This window comes from Chrysemys picta, chromosome 1, assembly GCF_011386835.1.
Source record: "Chrysemys picta bellii isolate R12L10 chromosome 1, ASM1138683v2, whole genome shotgun sequence".
Taxonomy (NCBI): Eukaryota; Metazoa; Chordata; order Testudines; family Emydidae; genus Chrysemys; species Chrysemys picta.
This window is the reverse complement of record NC_088791.1, coordinates 74,031,417-74,058,928: the sequence shown is the minus strand read 5'-3', so window position 1 is coordinate 74,058,928 and position 27,512 is coordinate 74,031,417. Positions and strand designations below refer to the sequence as shown.

Sequence of the window (27,512 nt, the reverse complement as noted above, 5' to 3'; positions counted from 1 at the left end):
TACAATGTTGCCAGGCTTCATCTACTTCAGCAAATTTTGTGGCTGTAATTCACCTCCAGTGCAGCTCCTGCAGCAGAAGTTGTAACGTAGGCTTCCATGACATGGTAGTAAAAATGTCTGAGCCCTACCTATGCTACAGCTTTCACTGGTTAGAATTCATCCCTTACAGCTGCTTGTTTCAGTTAATTCTTGCAAATAAATGTATTTTAACTAAGTGGACTGACTCAGCTCCCTCCCTTGATCAGTGGATAGCCTCCATCAAGTAATACATGGAACAAATCACTACCTATCATGCTTATACGGCCCCCATCACCACATTATTTGAACATCTCACAATCTTTAATATATTTATCCTCACAACATCCTTGTGAAGTAGGGAAGTGCTTTTATCCCAATTTTACAGATGAGGAACCAAGGCAGAGATACTGAGTGACTTTCCCACAGTCATCCAGGAAGTACACGGCAGAGCAGGGAATTGAACTTGGCTCTTCAGAGCCCTGGGCCAGTGCTCTAATCACTAGAGAAGCCTTCGTCTAGCAACAGGCAAAACAATTCTTGAAGAAAATATTAGTATATATTTCCAGGTTTGTACAAAGAAAAGATTAAATTCTTTCCTTATCCATTATCATACCAGATGGACTTATATAAGGACTAATTTTAACTCAGTCTTTGAAAGCATGCCCCATACCTCTTTGGTGCTGTTCTCTTTAATGCAGAAGGAAGCAGTTATACATTTCTAACTGTTTTAAACGTACTACTGTATATTATCTGCTTACACTGGTATCTGTTTTTAGAAAAGAGTACTTGTAATTGATAAATATGCATGTAATGTCAGTACTGAAGGATTCAGATTTCTGAACAGCAGTGCCTACACATATATTAGTTTAAGGTAATGTATACATTTCAAGTGGTTTACCTGCAGAAATGAACTTTATCTTGTCTGCTAAAAAGTTATAAACAAAAAAACAAATCAATTAAGCATTGATAAAGCTGATAGTGCATTGAAAATATTGATCATCACTATACCACTTATTTGGAATATTAATCATTCTTACATGTCAAATCTCTGCTTTTCTGAACTTTATTCCTATTTTTACCCATTCAGATGTTGCAAGAGCAATTGAATTACTGGAGAAACTACAAGAGTCCGGAGAAGTACCAGTACACAAGCTACAATCCCTAAAGAAAGTACTGCAGAGTGAGTTTTGTACAGCTATCAGAGAGGTACGGAAATGAAAGTCATTTCTTAGCATAGCCTTATTCCTGTCAGCGTTGAAGGAGCAGGAGTGCATTGTCCACCACAGCAAAGGATATGTGATTTGAAGTCATGATGCAGAGACAAAGTGGGAAAAATCCAAAATCCACTGATGTTAAGGGGACCCTTTCAGGGGACCTCAGTGGGCATTGGATCAGGCCAGTACAGAGAAGTGAGGTCATGCTGTATGTGTTAGAAAGTTGTAGCCACTTGCCAGTGCTGAGGACTGGGAACATTACCTTGCCATCTGTGCGAAAAGGCCCTCCTTGCACTCTCCAGCAGTCAGTGATAAATTATGGCTGCCTCCCACACAGGTACACAGAGGGAGAATGAGATCCTTGTGCTCTCATCTCTCCTGGCCCTCCAACATATCCACACAGGATGTCTCTAAAGCAGTAAAATATGTTCTGGGCTCACAGTAGTGAGACAATAGTTAAGGCTGCTTCCGATTTTTTGTTTTACAGAGTTGGTTCCTTTCTGGAACCCTCTTTTGTAAGCATACCATGGGGAATGTGAACCAAATTTCATATATGTAAATGATAATGCTTTATCTTTCACTTTACAATTTCTTGGACAGAAGATACAAATGAAGCTAATCAGTCCAATAGGATTCCTAAATGTTTAGGATTATTTCCCTACTAAACTAAACATTATTTGTATGCCAGACTGAAGTGATTGGAAACATTCTTATGGAGACAACAGTTTACAGCTTGCAACCTGCAAGCCTCTCGGTTCTCCTTTGTGCTTATCTATTTAATGCCTAACACTAATCCTCCTTCAGTGACATCAATGGGAGTTCTATCGTTTACTTCAATGATAGCAGGATTGCACTCTTTGGTATTGAGGCAGCAGAAGTGCATTGATTGTGATTTTTTTTTTTTCATGAATGGCTGGAAGGAAGAGAAAAGGGAAGGTACATTAGTTTATCGGCAATGTGCAACACACCTTTATTTTACTGAATATGTTCTGCATTGCGAGAAACAGAGAGAGGTTTCACTTAAATAGCCCACAGTTTTAAAGACTTTTTAGGGCAATACTGTTCCAAGACTGTAAATAATGGCACTCTCTATTCTAAGATGCTAATATCCTGGCTAGTCTTTTCATTTAACTAGCTAAATGTTTCCTTCATTGACAGCAGGAATCACAGAACGTTTTTTTTTATATATATATATAGCACAGCTTGGCACTCAAGTTATAAAGGGGAGCTTTGCTATCTCTATAATATCACCAATGAAATCCTAGCACATTTATATTCATCAGCAGAAAATATTCTCAACAGCAACAAACATGTAGCTTTTTGAAGAGGTTTGGAGCATAGGAAGCTAGGAAATGGCCTAGACTGTAATGCAGTTCAGTGAACTAAAAATATCTAAGTAGAATTTGACAGGATCATCTATAAGGTATAGTAAGTGCTTTTATGGGCTATTGTGTAAAACCATCCTGTACTAAACTGATTTTTCTTTTACTGTTTTACACGAGTAAGTAAATAATTTTCACTTTAGGATATTTATAATTATTTATTTACACAACAGTTGACCGACTCCAAATGAGTGGTCAGGTCAATTGTGCCAACTGTCATAAATGACATTTATTTTCTCTCTCTCTTTTTTAAATATCACTGGAAAAAAAAGGGAAATTCAATTTAAAAAAGCATTTTTATTCATGTCAGTCCTGACTTTCTAGTGAAAACTTTCAACTATATTAAATTAACACAAATCTATTCATCTGTTATAGATGAAGGTGGTAGCTCACCCAATAAATAAAGTTGCACGACATATCTTATTATAAGACCCTATTTTAGTTGCTTATACTGTGCCAAATTAACTGTTCGGGCTAAAATTTTCCATTCTGGGTGTCTGTGGCAGGCTGAAGGTTTTCAGAAAGTTTCTGCGAAAATGTTTCCACAATTTCTGAAAATTATATTAGGGGAAAATACGTTGTTTTGCTCATGTTAAAAAATTCTTGCAACTATTTTGTTGAGAAACTCTAGCATCTTCATGCATTGGAGCAATGGCTTGAAATTTAGCAGGAGGAGTTGCCTTTTTGTCAGGGATGTGCCTTTTCCTGTTTCCATGGAAAAAAAAAAAGCATAAATTTGGCCACTTTACAAGCCCTTGAAAAATCTCAGTTAACACAATGCTCAACAGAAACTTGTTAGAGTTTGACAGCTAAATTCCCTGAATCATTCCATCTGCATGCTCGAGGGTGGGACGCCAGAGGCAAGGCAGGATTTTCCCTGCAGTTGCTCCTCCTGGTTGCTGGGGGCTGCTGTGGACCCAGGCACAGAGGAGGGAGTCAGTCTCTCTTGTGCTCTTAATGCTCCCCCTGTTACTTGACATCAAAGAAGAGTGGAGGAGGCAGTAAATCCAAGTATTAAGAAGTTGTGAACTGCCAGAGTTAAGGTTCCCTGTGAAATTTTATTTGGGCCTCCGGTTGCATATGCATTATGATACAGTCTTTGCGCAATCACATTTTTAATAGGAACCCAGTGCACAGGCTGGACCTGCTCTGAGGATGAATCACGGATGTGTAGTGAAGGAGACTGTTGTCCATAAGACCCCCTGCCTCATTTGTTGCCAAAGTTGGTAGGTGTATACCTGTTGTGATTACTGGGAGACAGTGGGCCTAAGCCTGCCCAAACCTAGAGGCCCTCCCCCTCAACTGAAGGGAAGGGGCAATTGAACCCAAGCCTCAGTAAATACTGGTGACAACAAATGCAAAAACAGTGATGGGAATGAAGTCAAAGAGAAACAACAAAGGGAACTGGCAGGGAGACTGAGCACACAATGGGGTCACGCAAGGTGGGCAGCCTCATGAACTGGCCAAACACTGCAGGGTCCACCAGTCCCTCCGACCATAGGCCAGGTCTCAGATTCTGATGGTGCAAGCCAGGATCAACCTCTGGTGCACAAAGGGGGACTCCACTACCTATGTGCTTAGATAGCGGTTATATAGCAGGAGGAGATCCTTCCCCTCGGAGGCTGCTATAGACCTGGTTGCTGAAGCTATTGTCCAGGTCCTGAGGAGGTTCTTGTAAAAATGACCAGGGAGGAGGATAAAAATATTGCTCAGGCATGCAGGAGTGAAATCAGGAAGGCCAAATCACACTTGGAGTTGCAGCTAGAAAGAGATGTTAAGAGTAACAAGAAGGGTTTCTTCGGGAATGTTAGCAACAAGAAGAAAGTCAAGGAAAGTGTGGGCCCCTTACTGAATGAGGGAGGCAACTTAGTGACAGAGGATGTGGAAAAAGCTAGTGTACTCAATGCTTTTTTTGCCTCTGTCTTCACAAAGAAGATCAGCTCCCAGACTGCTGCACCGGGCAGCACAGTATGGGGAGGAGGTGACCAGCCCTTTGTGGAGAAAGAAGTGGTTCGGGACTATTTAGAAAAACTCGATGAGCACAAGTTCATGGGGCCGGATGCACTGCATCCAAGGGTGCTAAAGGAGTTGGCGGATGTGATTGCAGAGCCTTTGGCCATTATCTTTGAAAACTCATGGCGATCGGGGGAGGTCCTGGATGACTGGAAAAAGCCTGAAGTAGTCCCCATCTTTAAAAAAGGGAAGAAGGAGGATCTGGGGAACTACAGGCCAGTCAGCCTCACCTCAGTCCCTGGAAAAATCTTGGAGCAGGTCCTCAAGGAATCAGTTCTGAAGCACTTAGAGGAGAGGAAAGTGATCAGGAACAGTCAGCATGGATTCACCAAGGGCAAGTCATCCCTGACTAACCTAATTGCCTTCTATGAGGAGATAACTGGGTCTGTGGATGAGGGGAAAGCAATGGATGTGTTATTCCTTGACTTTAGCAAAACTTTTGATATGGTCTCCCACACTGTTCTTGCTGGCAAGTTAAAGAAGTATGGGCTGGATGAATGGACTATAAGGTGGATAGAAAGCTGGCTAGATCGTCGGGCTCAACGGGTAGTGATCAATGGCTCCATGTCTAGTTGGCAGCCGGTATCAAGCGGAGTGCCCCAAGGGTCAGTCCTGGGGCTGGTTTTGTTCAATATTTTCAATAATGTTCTGGAGGATGGCGTGGACTGCACTCCCAGCAAATTTGCAGATGACACTAAATTGAGAGGAATGGTAGATACGCTGGAGGGTAGGGATAGGATACAGAGGGACCTAGACAAATTAGAGGATCGGGCCAAAAGAAACCTGATGAGGTTCAACAAGGACAAGTGCAGAGTCCTGCACTTAGGACGGAAGAATCCCATTCACTGTTACAGACTAGGGACCGAATGGCTAGGAAGCAGTTCTGCAGAAAAGGACCTAGGGGTTACAGTGGATGAGAAGCTGGATATGAGTCGACAGTGTGCCCTTGTTGCCAAGAAGGCTAACGGCATTTGTGGCTGTATAAGTAGGGGCATTGCCACAGACCCAGTTATCTCCTCATTCCCCTCTATTCGATATTGCTGAGGCCTCATCTGGAGTACTGTGTCCAGTTTTGGGCCCCACACAACAAGAAGGATGTGGAAAAATTGGAAAGAGTCCAGCGGAGGGCAGTAAAAATTATTAGGGGGCTGGAGCACATGACTTATGAGGAGAGCCTGAGGGAACTGGGATTGTTTAGTCTGCAGAAGAGAAGAATGAGGGGGGATTTGATAGCTGCTTTCAACTACCTGAAAGGGGGTTCCAAAGAGGATGGATCTAGACTGTTCTCAGTGGTACCAGATGACAGAACAAGGAGTAATGGTCTCAAATTGCAGGGGGGAGGTTTAGGTTGGATATTAGGAAAAACTTTTTCACTAGGAGGGTGGTGAAGCACTGGAATGGGTTACCTAGGGAGGTGGTGAAATCTCCTTCCTTAGAGGTTTTTAAGGTCAGGCTTGACAAAGCCCTGGCTGGGATGATTTAGTTGGGAATTGGTCCTGCTTTGAGCAGGGGGTTGGACTAGATGACCTCCTGAGGTCCCTTCCAATCTGATATTCAATGATTCTATGAAAAGACTGGTAACTCAGAGGTCTCAGGAAAGACCTCTCAGCTGGAGATAAGAACTGTCATTTGTATCGTGGCCCTCAGGTGGTGGAGGAAGGCACTTGCCAGCAAACTCTGTGCTGGGCTACCTGCACTATAAAGGAGTCTGCAGGGCCTGAAGGCAGAAGGTATGGACCTGAATACAGATGCACCAGGCACTGTCTGCCCTCCCACAGGGGGAGGCTCAGGATACCTGCAGAGACCCAGTGCAGCCCCAGCCAGAAAAAAATCCATCGTGTATCTTAGTGGAGAAAGTTCCACTTTGGGGTTGAGGTTGGAGAAGAAAACATTTCTCTGGAAAGCAGATCTTGAAAAACAGTGGCCAATTGAAATTGCTCAGGGGTTGGGATACTAAAACGTGTGCCAGGGAAATGGATTCTTGGGAAGAATGCAGGTTAGGTGGTCAAAGATGTGTGATAAATCCAATTTGTAAAATGCATAAATGCATGATAGATGAAATATGGCTTATCCCATCTATAATTAACTATACATGCAGCAGATTAATGTATAATGGAATTACCCTTTAGGGCATTAAATGTTAGGCTAGATGATGATATAACAATATGAAATCCAATATGTAACAACCAATTAAAATGGCTGTAACACATTGTATTAATGGAACCCCCAAACTGGCAAAAAAAATTAGTCTTTGTTAGGGACGATCATTTTCTTTTAAAAGGGACCCTGATTGTAGTTAATAATTATGAATTTGATTTAAATCACCGGGTTTTATAAGATGCTTGTAAGATGCCATGTCAAGAATTGGTAATTAATGTAAAAAGAGCTAACAGAAAATAATTAACTGGCGTGCTCACTTAGCTGAATATTAGTATGACTTGGAGGTATTTGTCGCAAATTGGCAAGACATTTTTATTGGCCCTGGAAATAATGAATGGCTATTTGAAATATATAATTATGTTATAATTCCTTTTGAAAATGGAAGCGCCAATTTTCAGTCCATTGGCATGGTATATGGTTTCCACAACTAAGCTCCCTTAGGCCTACCATGAAGTCTAGAACATAATTTTTTATAATGGCCAGACAAACCCATTTTGTCCTCATCATATTAAAAATCCCATGTAAGAGTTAGAATAATAGAATCATAGACTTTAAGGTCAGAAGGGACCATTATGATCATCTAGTCTGACCTCCTGCCAAGCAGGCCACAGAATCTCACCCACCCACTCCTGTATCAAACCTGTGTCTGAGCCATTGAAGTCCTCAAATCATGGTTTAAAGACTTCAAGGTGCAGAGAATCTTCCAGCAAGTGACCCGTGCCCCACGCTGCAGAGGAAGGCGAAAAGCCCCCAGGGCTTAACACAGTTCAAGTTCTCTAGATACAGGGAAAGGTAAAGGGTTACTACCTTGTTGCCTGGAAAAAGCTAGGTTCTTCTTCAGTCCCGCCCATCATACAACAACTCAATTCTTAAGGCATGCATCTTTCCTATTATTACTTTAAATCAAGTATAGGTGAGGTGTTAGACTGCAAGGCTGAATGACATAGTTCATCTGCTGAAAAGATGAACTCAGATACAAAAATATAAGACAATGTAAATTTATGGTTTGATTATAATTAGGGTAAGGCAAAATAAAGAAATGAAATTATGTAGAATTGTAAATGAAATTAACTCCTAGTCTGGCTATTAGAGCAAGGCAAAATATTTCAGTTGACATTTCTTTCCTATTGGAAAATGCGGGTTTGGGTCAACTGAAATATTTTGTGAAGTTGTGTCAAATTTGCCAAATTGTTTCAGTAAACTGAAAAAAAAAAATTAAGAGTTTTGTTTTGACATTTTTAAACACCTGTACGTTAAACAACTATATTTATTAAGATATCAGTGCCTCACTACCACTGTACCAAATAACTACATATATAATAATAAAATTCAGCACCACTGGGACTAGTTTTCTCTGTGAATGTTATTTAAAATAAAATTTGATTGGTAATGTCCTATATCAGTGAAATGGATAATTTATTACATAAATTAATCTCATGTACAATAGGATTGGAAAGGCTAAATAAAATCTGTCTAGTTTATAAACCAGGGAAGCTAAAATATGCATTGTCTTATTGCTTTATTATTGTAACATTTCTACCCAAATATCTGGTCATCATCTGATGCTATTTTTGCAAGACTGTCAACAGTTTTTAAAAGGGAGAAGCAGACATGGTTTAAGGAAAGTCACTCTATAGCTGCTGAGTACTTTGTATGGGATTATCTGGTGGAACAGTATTTGTTTTGAGGAAGGGTCAATATAAAGACTTTATTGATTTAAAATACGCTTTTTATCTTTGGATTAGAGTACTTTCTGGAGAAAGCTTAATAAAACTAGTGAAGCGAGATCCTGGCTAAGTTGAAGTCAGTGGCAAAACTCCCATTGACTTTAATGGGCCAGGATTTCGACCCTAGTGCTTTTGAAATACTTTTGGTTATATTATATCGAAACTGGGGTTCATTAGCAGGACATTAGGTTAGAATTCAGTGAGAAACATTTATCCCCACCTTTAAAAGTTTTTTTTTTTTTTTTTTTTACAAGCCCATATTCTATCACTATTCTTGGATATGGTACGTGTGAGTGATTTTGCTTTATTAATAATGGATGATAATTTCCATGCCTCAGTAATTTTAAGCACTAGAATCCCACACTGCTACATGTGGATATATTATTTTCTCCAGCTGGCTTACAGTGCCCTAATAAAATGTTACTTTCACACTTCATATGTTTTCGCAAACATTAGGGAGAAACACTAAGGTTGGGTGGGTAGTATAAGTTGGGTGCAGTGATATTGAGCAACGAAGAATTACCTGACAGCAGGGATCTGGCTAGATTCCTTCAACTATTCACCTTAGTTCTAGCATTCAGGATTTGTCATTCTAACATTTGGGATTTCTTCTTAAAAAGCTATACACAGTGCAATGTTTTTGGGGTGTTAGTTAGACTCAACTCACACTCCCTCCACCTTAATTTTTTTTATAAATTCTTTATTTAGAAATTTAAAGTGTGGTTACAAAAAAAAAAAGGATTCTGCAGGCCAAATTCTACAGTCTGTAACAGCTGAGCAACCCCAGTGTTCAGATTCTGCTCTCCATTACACTGGTGTAACTGCCTTTTTGTCCCCCAATCACCGAAGGCAGAATTTTAGTTAATTTTGTAGCTGGTAGCTGAGCAGAAATAGAATCCTGTTCTCTCTATGTAACCCTACAGAGCCAACATGTGTACAAACGTACTCAAATAAAGCCACTAAAATATTACTTTGAATACACACAGGGAGAAGACCCATGGATGAAGATGATAGAATTTTCAGGATAGAACTGTCCTTTAACTTCAATATGAAACCCCAAATTTAAGATCCACTTCTGCTCTTTTTACCCTTTGAAATTAAAGTTCCACACTACTCAACATGAGTAAAAGTGGAAGAATTGGACCTTTAGCAAGTTAACTGGTGGCCAAGGATAAAGTTACCATACGTCCGGGTTTCCCCGGATATGCCTGGCTTTTGGGTCTTTAAATAGCCGTCCGGGGGGGGAATTTGTAAAAAGCTAAAAATGTCCGGGATTTCCCCCGGACGGCTATTTAAAGATGCAAAAGCGGCTGACAGGGCAGCCGCACTGGCAGAAAGCGGTACTGGGAGCAGCATGGAGCGGCCACGAGAGGTGGGTGCGGGCGGCCCGGCTCCCCCTGCCTGGGGCTCCCCCTCTGCAGCGCTGCCCGCCACGGGGCTGGGGCTCTCCCGGGGCTCTGCCCTGCACATGCCCAGCACCCCCGGGGCTGCTCCTGCCTCCCCGGGCTGGCCCCAGATCCCCTCCCCCGGGGGGCTGGGGTCCTGTTGCGGCTTGCACCCCTCTGCCTCCTCCGCGGGGCAGGCAGTCCCGGGGGGTTGAGGCCATGCCACCCCTTCCCCAGCTTCCCCCTCCAGCAGCCCCCGCACCGCCCTGCCGGGCCTGTTCAGCCCTCGGCCCCACCGGGTCCTGCCCTGCCTCAAGCAACCCCCCACTACCATGCGGCGGCCCGGCCGGGGGAGCCGCAGCAAAGCCTCGCCAGGAGCTGGTGCAGGAGACGAGCCTGGCTCCAGCCCAGGCTCCGGCATCAGGCTGCAGCCGGGAGCGGAACCACCCCCCGCCGGCTCGGCTCAGCCCAGCCCCACTCTTAAAGGGACAGGGACCCTACCGCGGCTTGGCCCGGCCTGGGGCACGTGGGAGTGTCACCTCACCCCCCGCCTGGGGGGCCCGGCGAGGGGGGTGCTCGGCACCATAGCAGCGCAGAGGGGAGGCCAGCGATGCACCTTACTCTCTCCTGCGCTGCCAGACACGGTCTTGCCTCCTTTCCCCAGCTCTGTGAGGCACTGTACATCTCAGAGCAGCAAATGGTAGCAGATTCTGCTGTCTCCAAGCAGAGTCTAGCCCTGAGTGTTTATTTCCAAAGCAGTGAGTTTTTGGTTTGGTGCATTCACTCCTGATCTCCCTGGTAAAGTGTAACAAAAGCCCTTGGCATTCATTTTCTCAGTGTTTCTGGGAATACCCTTTTCAGTTTCACAGACTGATCTGGGATCTTTCTTTTGCTGTTTCCGGAGAGACCTGTTGACAGCAGGGAGATATGTCCCTGACTAGAGGGCAGGAAGCAAATTTGACTAGACCAGTTGTGACTTCCTTTTTATTTGTTACTATAAAATGTATTACACACAAATAGATTGCTAATGAACTTCCACCTTTGGGTTTCTGGAAAACAACTCACTCTAATACTTGGAAGATGCAGGGACCTTTGGTCTTAAAAAATGAAACATCAGACTCATTAATTTGGGGGAAGTGCAGTGGTCCATTTATGAAATTTCTTAAAAACATGATTAAAAAAATTCTTCTGAGACTGTATTTTAATGCTGTAGAAATAGAAAGTAAAACAAAGACATTCTTGATCCAGGTCAATTAGAGCGGTGGTTGTCAATGTTTCCAGACTACTGTACCTCCTTCAGGAGGCTGATTTGTCTTGAGTACCCCTCACTTAAAAACTACTTGCTTACAAAATCAGACATAAAAATACAAGTATCACAGCATTACTGAAAAATTGCTTATTTTCTCATTTTTACCATATAAATTATCAAATAAATCACGACTCCCAGATTGAGAAACACTTATAGTATATAGAGCAGTATAAACAAGTCACTGTCTACGATGATGGTTGCATATGCTTCGATAATTAGTTTTGCAAGGCCTTCTATATCAAAGTTACACACATTTTTACACAATATCAGGCAAACCAGCTTGGATCTCTCACTATTAATGTCTCTGTACTAATTGTGCTCTGCATCATTTCACAAAAAAGTTATTTAACTGAGCTTGAAATTTGTCATTATACTGAGATTTCTAAAAATACCCTTCTAGAAAAACTTCCATTTGGCTTCCCAGTAAAGAAAAGGACTTTATATAGCTTGTTTGTTTGAACTTCGAGGCCCATACAGTCCCTGAAATGACACTGCGTTGGTTAGTGTTGTGCCCCATTTCTCACAGTACTCATGATGGGTTGGATTGTCACAGCCCAGCTCAGCCACACAAGGGAGTAAATATTAGACCCCGCTGATATGGGGATGCCCCTTTAAAGGAAGGCCCCGGGACAGTTATGGACAGGGGAGTCCCTCCAGTGGAGGGAGAGGTGAGTGTCAGAGGTAGGGTTACCATATGACCGGATTTTCCCAGACATGTCCTGCTTTTTGGTCCTCAAATCCCCGTCCGGGAGGAATTTCCAAAAAGCCGAACATGTCCAGGAAAATAGGGAGGCATGGTAAGGGGACCGCCTCCTCCCCGGGCTCCAACTTTCCCGGCTCCCGCCGCTCTCCACCGCGGCGGGGGCCGAAGCAACTGCCCCAGCGCAGCAGCAGCCGGGGAGGAGGGGGAATGTGGGGTGCTCAGGGGAGGGGGCGGAGTCCCGTGGAGTGTCCTCTTTTTGCACTATTGAAATATGGTAACCCTAGCCAAGGAGGCTACTCATCTGAATAAGGCAAACAAGATTTATCATTTAAATTACAGGTTATATAAAATATACCAAGTAAAACTATAGATTAAAAATAGTCTCAGAACACATTCTTGTTAATTTAGCAGGAACAGTCTTACAGCACTGAATATGGAATTGTCCCAGATATGCAGCTGTGCAGAACATAATCGTATGCAGTGTTGTTGTAGCCGTGTTGGTCCCAGGATATTAGAGGGGCAAGGTGGGGTGAGGTGATATCTATTATTGGACCAACTTTTGCTGGTGAGAGAGACAAGCTTTCGAGCTTACACAGAGCTCTTACTGAAGAAGAGCTCTGTGTAAGTGCAGAAGCTTGTCTCTCACCAGCATAAGTTGGTCCAATAAAAGATATTAACTCATCCACCTTGTCCCCCAGAACATAATTGACTTTTAAATCTTGTATAAACAAGGTTTTAAATCTCTTAAAGAAATCTCTATGGTTGCAAAATTCTTTGTGAAGTTGTGTTCTTGGCAGTTCATATTATAATTTCAGTTCATATGTTTAACAGGTAAAGAGAGGGCAAATGTGATAGTTTAAAACTAGTAATGTAGTTTTCATTCCAAACTAACAAATCTTGGAAACAATTTAAAGCTTGACTTTGGGCCAAGTTCAATGAGATTTTTTGTCATGCTTACAGGGCCGGCTCTGGCTTTTTTGCCACCCCAAGCGAGAGAGAGAAGGGGAGCGGCCAGGGCTTCAGCGGGCCGCTCACCACGCGGCCCCTACCGCTGCGCCCCCTGCCGGGAGGGGTCCACACCACTCTGGTCAGCAGGGAGGGAAGGACGTGGGCTGCTCTGCCGGGCTTGCTACAGACCTGGTACTGGCTAGGGCAGACGGAGCGTGCAGCCCGCTCCCAGCAGTGCGCTCCCCTCCTCCGCGCCATCGTCCCCTACCGGGCGGCTGGATCAGCTAACCAAAAAAAAAAAACCCCACAAAAAACCACAAAAAAAACCAAAAACAAAAAAAGCATCCGTGCCACCCTAGGATTGGGCAGAATGCTGCCCCGTAGAATCTGCCGCCCCAAGCACGAGCTTGCTCGGCTGGTACCTGGAGCCGGCCCTGCATGCTTACACTAGAGCTACATTTGCACCTTTGTGTTAAAATTGCTTTTATTGGATGTTAAATCTGCAGTTTCAACCTTTGGTTTTGAAATATTCAGTCAGATCCTGGCCACATTCTTAGTTAAAATCGTACAGTTCTCCTGATTTCTGTGAAGCTGCACCAATTTAAAAAGGTATGATCCTGTTCCCATTGGAGTCCATGATAACAACCCCCTGGACTTCAGTGGGTTCAGGATCAGGCCTCTAGCGAGAGCAGAATTTTGCCCCTTTTAACCTCTCTAACTTTTTATGGTTGTATCTCATAATAATAATAGCTATAAAGGGTGAAACTCAGAGTTGTCTGACCTTATTTATGTATATAGTTCTGTGAGGAGCATGATACTTTGTAGACATGAGATGATTTTCAATAAAATACTGTGCAGAAATAAGTGATAAAATAATAATAATTCTACCAAGACATCGTATTTGTCCCTCTGGGGAAAGGGCGTTATTTAATTTTGTTCAGCGGTGACTTCTGAATGATTAAGGATTAGTGTTATGAGGCTCTACTGTAGGGGCGGGCAAACTTTTTGGCTTGAAGGCTGCATCAGGTTTTGGAAATTGAATAGAGGGCCGGTTAGGGGACGCTGTGCCTCCCCAAACAGCCAGGCGTGGCCTGGCCCCTGACCTCTATCCCCCCCTGCTTCTCATCCCCAGGACTCCTGCCCCATCCAACCCCCCTGTTCCCTGTCCCCTGACCGCCCCTGGAACCCCCACCCCGACTGCTCCCGCCACTCCATCCAAACCCCCCTCCTTCCTGACTGCCCCCCGGGACCCCTGCACCCATTCAACCCCCATCCCCCCATTCCCCGCCCTCTGACCACTCTGACCCCTATCCAAACCCCCGCCCCCTGACCACCACCCCAAACTCCCCTGCCCTCTATCCAACCCCCCCTGCTCCCTGACTGCCCCCGGCCACCCCATTCAACCCCCCCTCCTTCCTGACTGCCCCCCCGGGACCCCTGCCCCCATTCAACCTCCCTGTTCCCTGCCCTCTGACTGCCCCGACCCCTATCCACACCCCAAACTCCCCTATCCTCTATCCAGCCCCCCCACTCCCTGCCACCTTACCGCGCTGCCTGGAGCACTGGTGGCTGGCAGCATTACAGCCGCGCCGCCCGGCTGGAGCCAGCCATACCACAGCGCAGCACAGAGCACCAGGACAGGCTGGGCTTTGCAGCTGCGCTGCCCAGCCGCCCTGAGCATTGACCGGCAGCACAGTGCACTGAGGCTGTGGGGAAGGGGGAACAGCAGGGGAGGGGCCGGAGGCTAGTCTCCCGGGACAGGAGCTCAGGGGCTGGGCAGGAGGGTCCCGTGGGCCGTAGTTTGCCCACCTCTGCTCTACTGTGAGTTTTATCCTCCCTCCTTTGGATAAAAGGGTTATATCTGTGATGAGGATTTTGGAGTATTTGTCAGGGGCAGGTTTAGAAATTAGGACAGGGAATGACTGATCAAATCTCACTAAACAACCTGCCTCTTTCCCCATTCCTACCATAGAGTATAAAGTATTTAGAAAGTTCAGAAACTAGAATAACTTGGAGTTTAAATAAGCAGAGATCATGTTTCTTGTATAAGTTCACCTGGTTAGATGCATTCCGTTTTGTGTAGTTACCAGGAACTTTAACCAGAAATTACACCAAATGACAAATAATGTACTGCTGTGAAGGAAAGAGTACTTTCATGTCACCATCTTACTAACATAAGTGACGTATCCTTACTTTGTTTCCTGAAAGCACTGAATTGCCTGAATGAACTTTTGGAATGATTACCTTATCACTAGGCAGATGGCCCTCATTAATGGCAATTATATATGAATATACCATGCAGACCAAGCACTGTCTGAGAGGAGACATTATTAAGCCTCTATGCAATTACAAGATCCCTATGACTTCACTAGAGGAGATTTAAAGCAGCTGCTGTTGTCACTTTTTTTAAAAGCAGCTTAGAGCTAAATACATTGATATCACCGATGTAATATTCCAGAATCTAGGGCCATATCAAACCATTGATCTTTACTGAGTACTCCCCATTGGCTTCAATGGAGAGTTCTGATTGAAACCAATGAGAAGTACTGATTAAAGATCAATTGTTGGGGATGGCTGCTGGCTATATAACTGCTTGCATTTATGCTTGGCTTGCTTAGGTGTGCCCCAGGGGAAAAAAAACCAATATTCTAAAAAAGCCTGCAAACACCCAACAGTAAAATAATGCTGTATTTGTCTCATGTCAGTGTTTGGCTAGGTTGCTGCTGCATAATTGTTAGAATTCTAATAAACTGTCCTAATTTGATTTAGCTAATTCTGCAGAGCTTGCTGCAGTTACTTATTTCATGGAAGATTGTTCTAATACAACATTGGATATGCAAATCAGCAACCTATTTGCTTTCCCTACATTATAATTTTTGTTTAGCATCGCAGTATCATCTTTGATTATATAAAACTCTGGAGGATAACAATAGCCTTTACTGCAGTTCATCTCAAGCCTGCTTCTTCATTATCAGAGAAATCTGCAGCCAGGTGAACTGATGAGAAAAATATTTATTCTGGCAGTCCACTGGAGTGGACCAGTGCAGTTGGTCCTGCCTTGTTACAGCCCCCAATGGTTCCCTACTCCCATCCACCAAAGTCTTTTAGGAAATTCTTGAAAAGTGTCTTTCAATCTATACTTCTGGGTTACTCCCTTGGGGGGGGGGGAGTTGTCTAATTCTAAGTCTACCTCTATGAACCCCATGTTATCTGTTTGCCTCCCAAGGGTCTAAAAATAGAAACAAATAGTCTCACTCTCTCTCACTTCCATTCCAGCCAGGTAGAAGAAACACTTGGAATGCACTCAGATAATAGGATGATGTGCTCAGCTTTCGCCAGCTGCTGATTTTTGGCGAGGCACTGAGAAAGCGGTTTATGTTTGGTGTAGAGCTGCTGTGGTCTGCAGCCCATACCGACTCACTGATAAAGTGAAGGGAGTGTGTGTTATTGAAGGCTCAGATACTTCTCCAAACCAGAATAGGCAATGAGTTGAGAGATGGGGTTACTAAATTATGGTCTGTGGATTATAAGTGGTCTGCTGGGAGCTGGTTGTTCATTTCCAGCTGCTATAAATTGCCGTAAAAGCCTCTAAAAGACACACCGAGGCCAGTTTTATCAAAAAAGGCCACTGATTTTGGGTGTCCAAACTTGAGACATCTTGAGCCTTTTCTATAGAGGTGCTGAGCAGCAACAGCTCCCATTTATTTCAAATGGAATGGGGAGTGCTCTGTGCTTCTGAAACAAGGACATACACCAAATGACCTAATAGGTATTTTCAGTGTCTAATTTCTATTAATCTTATTAGAATGTAAATTAAGTTCAGTTGACTAATCTGGCTTTTTCAGTAAGAAATCACATTGCAGGAGGGAAGGGAGGGCGTGCAGAGATATCATGCCCGAGCAGCAGCACCAGGAGCATTCTGTCTGACTCATCCAATACATGTCAGAGCACACACTGTGGAAGACATGACAGCATGCATGCTACGTGCATCTGTTATGCTCTCTTGGCCAACAGAGAAGGGAGTGAGACCATGGCCCCAGTTCATCCTATGCCCTGGGGGGTCATTCACTGTGACTTTCAGCACAGGACAGTCAGAGTCCTCACATTGCAGGAATTCAAGCACCAAGACTGCATCCAGTCCTTGCACAAAAGCCCAGAAAGAGGGTGTAAGACTCTCCTTGTCCCTTTCTTCCCACGTTTACCAGCATGCAGAAAACCTAGTCCCAAAACTAGAGCAAGATGCTAATCCAACCAATTCTGTTTGTTACAGCTGCCAGTTTTACAAAGCATATGTAATTACAGTAAGAGATGTGAAGGCAGATGAAAAGGGCACTAGCAGCTAAAGGGTGATTGAAATGAAAGCTGAAATGTAGCAACCGATAGTATTGATAAAAATTAATGGGAGAGGTCATCTGGTAAGTCAAAGACTAAGCTAAGTATTTATATGGCCCCGTCAGCATGGTATCCAAGTATCTATCGAGTATTTTTTTAAAAGCAACAGAAAACAAGATAAAAAGATCTTTTGGATCAAAACAAATTTTTAGGCTCTAATTGGATCCTACAGAAAATGTGGCATCTTAAATTAATTTTTTTCCCCTGACATTGGTTAAATTTCAATTATTTTGGAGGATATTTCAACCCCAAAGCAGATTTTTTTCACTGCCTAAGGATAGTTTAATAAAGTATCAAGATTCAGAGCATTTTTCACTTTGGTAAAACTGACCTAGTTTCTTTTTTTTCCCCTGAAAGAAATGTTTTAATAAAATATCCTCATATTACAAATGTTAGCTTTTACATTTTCATATATTTCTTTCATATGTTCTGTAATTAAAACTGTCATATCACCTCAGGAAGTTAAATGAGATTTAGTTCATTTGCAGGTTTGGGCTTTTTAATGAGTTATCCTCTGTGCTGCATAAGGCAAAATGACACATTGTGGCTGCACTGTAGGGGATTGTTCTGACAGCTGTGATAATGATGCAGATGTTTGTCTCTGAGGGTAGCTGCTAACAGATTTCCTGATGCAAACACAAAACTACTTACAGACTAATGAAAGATTACCATACCAAAATGTTCAAAATGATTGCACCACCTTGTATTTATTTGATCACATTCAAATAGCCGCTTCTTACAGTGCCAGCTAATAAAAAAATACAGCTTTTCTGTAAGTTGTCAAAGTTCAGTAGCTACAGGAAACAATTTCTGTAATATAGATTTTTTTTATTTCTTGTAAACTCATAATATGTCACAAATGTCTCCCCGCAGGGATTTCATTTTTCAGTTGTTTTCACTTTATTGTGCTCACAAGTGCATGTTTGTATTGTCCGTTTTAAAAAGAGGTCTTTTGTCAGTGTGCTTCAGACTACAAAATTGAAAATAATTTTGATCTTATATATAATGTATGTACATCTGTGCGTGTATTATACGTATACAGACAGACGCAAACAAAATCTCAGTGTCTAATTCTGGTTCTATCCAGAATTATTTGACCACGCATTGCATGCCATGCAATCCTAACACCAGTCCTCCATTTTCTCATGTGATAGGGAACGGTGCTTGTGGAAAAGGAGCATCCACTGACACCATGAAGTTACAAGAGGATCGGATATGCAACGTAGCGACAACCATGATGTTTTTAGATGGCCATAGATTTGTTAGCAGCAGAGGTTCTTAAAGTCTTCCACGGTGGGAACCACCATTTAGAGAGACTGCCCCATGAAATACTCCCTCTTCTATTCTGAATCATACAAAATATCCCCCGTCCCAGTTCTCGAGCGCAAAACATCTCTGGGGTAACTATCACTATGGGAAAGCAATTTGGCAAATAATATCTGTATAGCTGTACTTTAATGCTATTTGGCAGCTGTAAAGGAAGAAGAGGAAGAGCCAGAAAAAACTCTCCATACTACTGATTTATGGACCATAGGTGTTCAAGTAATGTGTTACAGTATCTTAATTATAACTTGTAACTAAGGTGGAAAATATATTACCATTCTTTTATTATCCAGTACTTAGCCCTCTTGAGCCTGTTTACCTCATGAGAGTATCTAAAATTAGCACACAAGAAAAACAGAAATATGTGAAATTGCATGTGGTGAGAGTGGGGGACACAACAGGTAGCCCATCTGTGGCAAGTCTCTTTACTCACATCGACCTAGTATAGCATTTCCTAACTAGCAAGGTGGCAGGGCCAGGCTAGACTAATCCGAGGGTGGGATGAAGGAACAGTGAGGAAGGAAACATCATGAGTGGGTATGGAGAAAGCTACAGAACTCTGGATCCACCTTTGCATCAATCCACATATATACACCCACCATTGTGTTTGGCATCATATAAGTTTCCTACCTTCCTTTTTCTTTAATAAAAATAACTTCTTATCTGTGACTTGCTGACTTTATAGATTAGTCTCTGATTTGGTTTTGGCGTGGAGTCCTTAATTTTTCCATATGATCTAAACTACCTACATAAATATTTATAATTGGCAGAGATAAGCTTTTATGCTCATTGAGTTGGTGACTTCTGTAAAGGACTTTTTTTTTTTGTCTTGAATCATTTCTTTAACTGATGCTGTTACTTTTGCATATTCTCATTTACTGGCACTCTTGTGTAAGTGCAGAAATAGTTATAATCAATAACCTAGTCCTATTTTTCTTACTTGAAAGTAGAAATTAAAAGATAGTGTTCAGAGGCTAAACATTCCTGGGGAAGAGAAGCCTGGCACAAGGGCAATCAGACAACCAGTAATATAAAACATGTCCCCAAGCAGACTTGTAAGACTAGAAAAAAACATAAAATTAACAGAGTCTTAGCTCAGCGGTGCCCAAACTGTGGTTCATGGTCCACCAATGACAGTCGTTGGAGCCCTTGTTGGTTTTCCACAGAGAGCTATCTGGTCACACGATACTTACGGTCTTTGTTTCGGATTGCCCCTAAAGGTGTGAAGAGGTGACTGGAGGCCTAAAAAACAATAATGGGGGAAGGGGAAGGAGAGCAGCTTAGCTGCCTCCATAAGAGCCTGGTGCTCAGGGCCGGCTCCAGGCACCAGCTTAACAAGCAGGTGCTTGGGGCGGCCAAGGGAGAGGGGCGGCACCTGCGGCAATTCGGGGGCGGCAGGTCTCTCACTCCCTCTAGGAGCGAAGGACCTGCCGCTGAACTGCTGCCGCCGATTGCAGCTTTTTTTGTTTGTTTGTTTGTTTGCTTGGGGCGGCAGAAATGATGGAGCCGGCCCTGCTGGTGCTACATAGTAGCCGGAGGAAAGGAGCAAGAGTCATCCCAGAGACTGGAGTCTGCAAGGTGATTATGTCTGGGGACAGAGGATCATATAGTTGAATAGCACATATATAGGAGCAAAAGAAATAGGGAACTAAGCAGCAGGAAAGCATATGAAAGTGGAGCGGTCAAAGAACAGATGGTAGAAAGTGGGGCGGGTAGAGAGAGAGAGAGCAAGGAGATAAAATGATGAGCAAGAGGAGGAGATGTTGCCATTAACTTTTTTCCCCAAAAAGGAAAAAAAACACTTATACTCGTCAGATAAAAATACATGAATACTCTTCTTCTGTCCAAGCAATTGCTGTAGTTGCCATAGGAATGTTATTTAATTGCAAACAAGCGGGAAGGTCCATATTATGAATCCTGTTCTAATCAATTCAATCTTACTGGGACCAATATTTCAATAGTGCAAACAAGATCACCTTCTTTCTTAGATCACCTGTTAATGTTGTTAAATATATACTCTATTTTGCTATTGTGTGTTGTAATTTTTGTTTTGGTGTAGCTCTGTAGAAAAGATTATTTTCATAGGATATGAGCAGTGACATGTATACACCGTATTAATCTTGAGGGCCTATCTGTTCCATTTCTTGGAGATATGTTTTTCATTCACTTCAGTCCAGAGAGGGAAAAACTGAATTGTGTATTACACAAATATTGTTGGTCTTGAGAACTGCCTAATCTATTAAAAGATGCTATAAAAGAGTTTAAGGCGTGGAGTCAACTCGAAGTGTCTCTAGAGTATATATGGACGCTAGAGAGAAAAGTCTACAGAAATTCTGCTGTACAGCTCAGCTCCTGCCTACTGGTCTGCCATCATCTGTTTTTGTGGCATGAAGGAATGTGTGAAAACTCCACAACTAACTGCCTCATTTCTGTCCTCCTCCCATTCAACTCCTGGTGCTCTCTGCATCTGAAATTCTTCCCCAGCCCTGTCTAGCATGTCCCTATCCTGCTCTCATTAAAACACACTTTTTTCAAAAGTTCTAAAACTTCCTGGACTTCCTCTCACTGAAGCATTAAAAGTCAAAGTCTACTAAAACCTAAACCAAGTCCTGGCAGCAACGAAACAGGTGCTAAACGTCACTGCTCAATCACTATGCTTTTGTTGCACTCTCTCCCCTATCCTTCATTTCTGTTTAGTTTGTGATCTCCATGGAGCAAGGATCTTGTGTTTCTGTTTGTACAGCACCTAACATGATTTGGATACTATAGAAATAAGTGACCATCCATTAGTAGTCCTCAAGTACGCTTATATTTACAGAAGTCTTTTAAATAGCTTGCTGCTTTCTTTAGAATTCTTAAGAAGTTCATTTGGTACTGTATCTTACCACTCTCAATTTCTTTATAATTTGTCCTAGTTTGTGCTCTAATTCTATAAATAAATCTTTTTTTCTCCCCTCCGAAATTTTGTTTGTTTCTTGCCTTTTGGGGGGGGGGGGCCTTCATTTTTCAGGCTGAAGCAATCTAAAGTCCTCTGAATGTGCTGTTATTGCTATGAATAGGGTGGAACCCACATCCGTAACATTTCACCACTGGAAGAAACACCAGCCTTTTAAAGGGGTTTACTGAGCGAAGTCTCTATTTAAACTGTAACTTCGAGAACTCAAGCAGTAAACACACTGCCACACATAGGCTCTTACAGAATGGTTCTGGTAGTGTCCCTTGTGCAACAGAGCATTGACTGCATTACACTTCCTAAGTATCTTCCCACAACTTTACCAGGACTTCAGTAGGCCAGTCTGCATTCTCAGTCCACATTACACTGTTTTGGGCCCATGTTCAATCCTCTAGTGCTTGTGGGAGAGAGGAGGAAGGAATGTTATGTAACAGGAGGCTGTGAGGCCTAGTGGACAGAGCACTGGATTGAGACTGGGACACCTGTGTTCTATTCCTGGCTCTGCCATTGGCCTGCTGAGGACCTTGGGAAAGTCACATCTACTGTCTGTAAACCGGGGATAACGATCCTGACCTCCTTTGTAAAATGCTTTGAGATCTACTGATCCAAAGCACTATGTAAGAGCTAGGTACTTATTATTATAATGTACACCTCCCTATGCCAGCTAAAGCTCCTGTGCTACAATGGGGATTCACCGCAAAGAACAGCATGGATTGCAAGGACTTCCCTCCATCAGGGGTTTCTGCCACGTACTGTGAGGGAGCAGCTTTATTTTATTATAGCTAAAGCTCCTACCTAGTTTATTATAGCTAAGGCTCCTAACTGTACAAGCTACATAAATGGTGGCTGAATACTATATTCACGCTATCTGGAGTGCTTCTCGATAAGAGTGTTGTGTTGTGTGTGGCATATGGAAGTGGAACACAAAGCTAGGTATTTCTGGCTCCATACGGCAAATTAGAGCTGCATGAATAAAAAATAAATACCTACATACATCACATTTTTGCTTCATGAATGTTCACATGTGGGAGTTGACATTCTTCCTAGAAATCATTTTTCCCCCCCTCAAAGAAAAGGTGAAATGTCACCATTTAACCTACAATTGCAGCTCTTTGTTTGGAAATAATGAAATTTCACCTGCAGCTCCATTTTTATTAATTCCTTGTGGGGATGGCTTCCCCAGTTTCTTCTGTGGTCTTTCCCCATCCTCTCAGTTGCTACTACAATTGTATTCTTCTCTAGTGCCCTTCCAACGAACCTTCCAACCCTGTGCCTCCAAAACAGCCTTTGCAGCTTCAGTGACATTCATTTTCAGTATTTTAGATTAAGAAATAAATATTGCACAATAAATACCTGGCTTTAGAAGCTTTTCTTGAAACAGACAGCACAATGGATGTTAACCATTTTTACTTTCCTTCATGTTAAAATGAAGGCTTCCGTGTAGTGCGTATACCAGAGTGGTCAGTACCAATCAGTGAAGCTCTTACACATCCTGGTCTTCAGTATTTATTTATTTACCAGTATCCATCTAGAATTTTAGGCACTTTACACTTTTAAAAACCAGCTATAAGATACTTGCTTCATCACCAGCCTGGGGAATTATCAGCCATACCAAATTAGTCTTTAAACCTTGGCTTTGGGCTCCATTTATTGTCCATATATCCACAAACTCATAAAAGGAAAATGGAGACTGTCAGGTGAGGCTTACTAGCCAGCCGCAAGTCCCAGGACTTACCACGTGGAGCCTGCCTTCCTTCTGCAGGGGCTCCTGCAGGACCCTGCCCCTTCCTGCAGCTTCTCCTTGCCGTTCCCCCTCAAATGAGCCACTTGCTGGCTCTTATAATCACTCACTCCCTTTCCTGAGGGTCTGATAACTGATCAGGCACCAGGCCCGTTAAGGAACAGGCCACCATTTCACCAACCATACACACAAAATTTAATATCAAGTGCTTTGCAACGTAGTAATGTTCATGCTACTTCCTCATGTCTCAGTGCCTCAGCTTGTTGATGATACTTCATTATACTTTACAGTTCACTTTGGTGGCAAGGAAAACCTCTGGGCTATAACCCTGCAATATTATTTGGAAAAAGTAGAGATTTTTCTTTTTATATGGATAGTTAGATTGGCAAACATCTTTAAATTAAATTGAACCTTTGACGACTTCTTGCTTTATTTGTATATTCACATTATTTCTGTTGGAGAAAAAAAGATTAAAATGAAAGCAATTATAGTCTGTTTGCTTTTCCACTGAAATGACAAAAAAGACATAGCACATTAAACTGGATCCCACATGGTCTTTCAAGGTGATTGGTGTTTCATGGCACCACAGGACACCATTTTCAAAGACCTCTTTAATAAATGTCCCTAAAGATTAATTCAGACACTTGTAATTATAGTACTGTACCTTTGTCATCATCTTTGATTTATCATGAATGATGTTTTATCTGAGTAAATCTTTGGTGAGTCTTCTAAAAAAATTCTGTTGTATTTATGAGAATTGCAGTATGTTAAGAAATCTTTCATTGGATGTATTTCTGATGTTGGAATTGGCAATAAGATTTTAAAAACTGTTTCTGGTCCTTGACATATACCGCGTGTTGAAAAAAACAGCTGTGTTCTCTTCTGAAAATAAAAATGATCTTTTTTACCTTGAGAACAAAGAACATTTTTAGTGTATGTGTACACATAGGATAGGCAACAGAACTGACTGTTTGTGTCCATTTCTTTGAGCACAACATAATCTAAATGTCTGAAGTGATTCTGCGATAATTTAGATAAAAGAGATATTGTGGCTACAGACATATGGTAGTTATTTATGGAGCCCTATATGCTTTGTATATGATGTTACAACAAGTAATCTGTAACATACTCAAAGCCTCAAGGGCTTGTTGGAATTGGTATAGTTAATCCTTTTATTGTTTTGTTTGACTTAATAATGTGAAAGTCATTTAGATGTATATTTTATCTCTCTTAATCTCAAATTATATTAAGCATTATGTGACAATCAGGTAGGGTAACTGGATTTGCTGTTGCATCAAGCTGATATTCAAGGGTAATAGCATCAATTGCTTGTAGTTAAGGGGTTTTAAATTACAAGATAAATTCCTGTCCAAACAGAACTATATTACAGATGTTATGGTCACCACGGTGATACTGACAATTCTTTAGAGAACACCATCTTAAATTTGCTAATTTTAAAAAATTCTTAGTGACTGGAAAGATTTGAAGTTCTTGCTTTTGTATGACTGATTGCAGAAAGAAAGATAGACAGACAAACATTACATTGGCTCAATGGCATTCTAAAAGCCTTGTTCTCTCATCAGTATGCAGTTTAGTTACCTATGTAGCCTCTGCCTCAACCTCAGCCTGCCATATACACACTGATAATATACAGACACTATTGAGCCATATCAGTTCGGCTTGATAACTGCTGCCTATATGAATACCCACCACCCCTTGGCTTCTCCAAGCTATATAATCAACGTCTCAAATAACTTCTCAGGATTTAGCTTGATAGAATGCTGTGGTGAATTCTCAGCACAATTCACTCTCATCGTACAAAAAAGAAAGTTTCAAAATGATTACTGAGTCAGTGATCTCAGTACCTGGTTATTATTTGTTATTTATTTATTTTTAAAGTTTTAGGGTGATATCTTGGCCCTACTGAAGTCAATGTAAGTTTTGCATTTGTTTCAACAGGGTCAGGATTTCACCCTAACAAGAGATGGGCAAAAGGTTTCATCCTGTTCCCTTAATCTGTTTTATCCCCATTAGACACTATTGTTCAGAATTCAGCCCCAGGATGATTTCTATGCTGGTGATAGTCAAAGAGTTCTCCACTCTGTAGGAAAGTGCCTATTACATTTGGATGCTATAAAAATTTCAGTTATCTATTAGCTAGCCCTTCCCTTGTTTTGCCATTACCTTGATTTCCACTTACCTGCACATTGCATTCTCCCCTCTTCATTGGGGCAGCTGCACCTCTCATATAAAAAAACCAAAACCTGGTTTGGGCTACCAGGCCGATAAGGGAACGGGGGTAGTGCAACTGGCACCCAGGCTCTATTTCTTTTATTGCTGCCTGAGCCTTTTCTGCCTCTGCTTATCTATAACTCCCATCAGCCACTCACTAATTTAAAAAATAAAATAAAATAAAATAAAATAAAATAAAATAAAAGGTTGTTCATCACCAGGGCAGAGTATCAGAACTCCATCACCTCCTCTCTGCACTCATTCCTGGGGACCCAGGATAACACCGTAAGAGAAGATGCCATCTACCTATTCTTTAAGAGAGAAGATCTAAGTGGGAAGGATAAAAAGGGAGGGTTAGGGGCAAGAGAACATTGTGCAGAAAGTTACAGCTATTGGGATTCTTCATTTTATATAACTTGTGTGGCTACACAGGGTCCCAATCCATCAAGGACCATCCCCAATGTTAACCATTGCTAACCTACCACCCAGATTGCCATCCCTTATTCCTCACTATTTGTTATGACAGACTAATGCCAATAGGTTACAGCAAAGATTAAATTCAACACCACCACCAAGCTTAGATGGTGAAGGTCTGTAGCGCTGAGTATGATGCCCATGTTCTACAATTAAATTCCCTGAGATTTAATTTGGACTTCCCTCCGCAGACCCTATCAGGAAAGGTTGGGGGGGGGGTTGTTTTACTTCCGCCTCCTGACTTCCCAATTCATGAGGGGGTTCAGAGGTCACAGAAACTCAACAAGTTCCTGTCAGAGACAATTGACACAGTCCAAGGCAGACATGACCAGGGAGCAATTTTGGGAGACTTAGACAGAGGATTGCACAGAATGTCTTCAAGGGAACTAAATGTACAGCTAGGGCAACAAACACAGGATTCCCTAATTGTACTAATGGAACATTAATGAAACCATCTTATGATGGAAAGAGTGTATCCTGGATAGGGTAAAATAAATTAAGGTTTTGTTCCTATAATTAATTCCTCTTTATTTCCATGAACATTTTAGGTATATCAATATATGCATGAAACCATAACTGTTAATGGCTGCCCAGAATTCCGTGCCAGGGCCACTGCAAAGGTAAGACCTGTGCAACTATTGAAGTACATGTTACCAAAGTGACCTAGTAATTGATTGTGCGCGTGTGTGTTTCAGGTATTCGTGTGTGCTCTGTAAGAAAATTTAGACATCAGTGGCAGCCCAGAGTCTAGAACCAGTGCTACTTCCCAGGTAACAATCCTAATGGCAAATTTAACCTTTGTGCTGCTTCTATAGCTTAAGAAAAGAGAATGATATCATGGGATTTGGTGGTTTATTGAAAAATCAGTTTGCAAAAGCAAATCTACTGGTTCATTCTGTAGAATTAAACCTGGAATATCAATATTTTTATGACAAATTCTCCTATAGGGCTCATCCCAAGTAGCAGGTGGTCTAGCCTCCAATCAATGCATGTAGGATTTTCAGAGGTGCTGAGCACAGAAGACTCCAATTGAAGTCAATGGGAGCTGTGGGTGCCCATCACTTCTGAAAGACAGGGCCCAAGTATGTAAGTCTGATAAAAGTGAGTGGTAACAATGTGTGAATTCCCCGGTATTGATGGAAGAATCCCTATTGTACCCAACATGTAATATGCTTTGTGTTTTCAGTGCACGAACAAAAATAATTGCTTCCAACAGGGCTTCATAATGGATATAGCTCCCTGTGCACCAAATGGTAAAGGAAGATTACCTGCCACTTGGTAAACGGGTTATGTAGATATCATGCAGTAAGCGTATTCTAGGAAAGCCATGGTATTTTTTCAGGAAAATAATTCATTAAGACCCAATCCTTCCCCCAGGGAAGTCAATGGCAAAATCCCATTAGTTTTAATGTGATTACACCCTTGTAAAGCTACACTAGGGGAAAAGCAGCAAATAAATAAAAAAAAACCCTAAGACAATAGTAAAAACACACAAAGATCAAATATACATATCAAAGACACCTACAGTATTTCAGAGA

The 27,512-nt window shown here is 42.1% G+C and overlaps 1 protein-coding gene across 3 annotated transcripts in view; it reads left to right on the top strand.

Moving 5' to 3' along the window:
* Positions 1–27,512, top strand: part of LIN7A (lin-7 homolog A, crumbs cell polarity complex component) — a 72,452-nt gene that overhangs the window by 25,406 nt on the left and 19,534 nt on the right. For 2 of the 3 annotated variants that reach the window (XM_042850835.2, XM_024104988.3), the window contains 2 exons: positions 1,106–1,224; positions 26,523–26,594. In XM_042850835.2, the coding sequence (XP_042706769.1) occupies positions 1,106–1,224; positions 26,523–26,594 (191 nt within the window). Of the gene's footprint in view, positions 1–1,105; positions 1,225–26,522; positions 26,595–27,512 lie in introns of those variants that run through there. The other variant, XM_024105006.3, reaches the window with a different exon arrangement.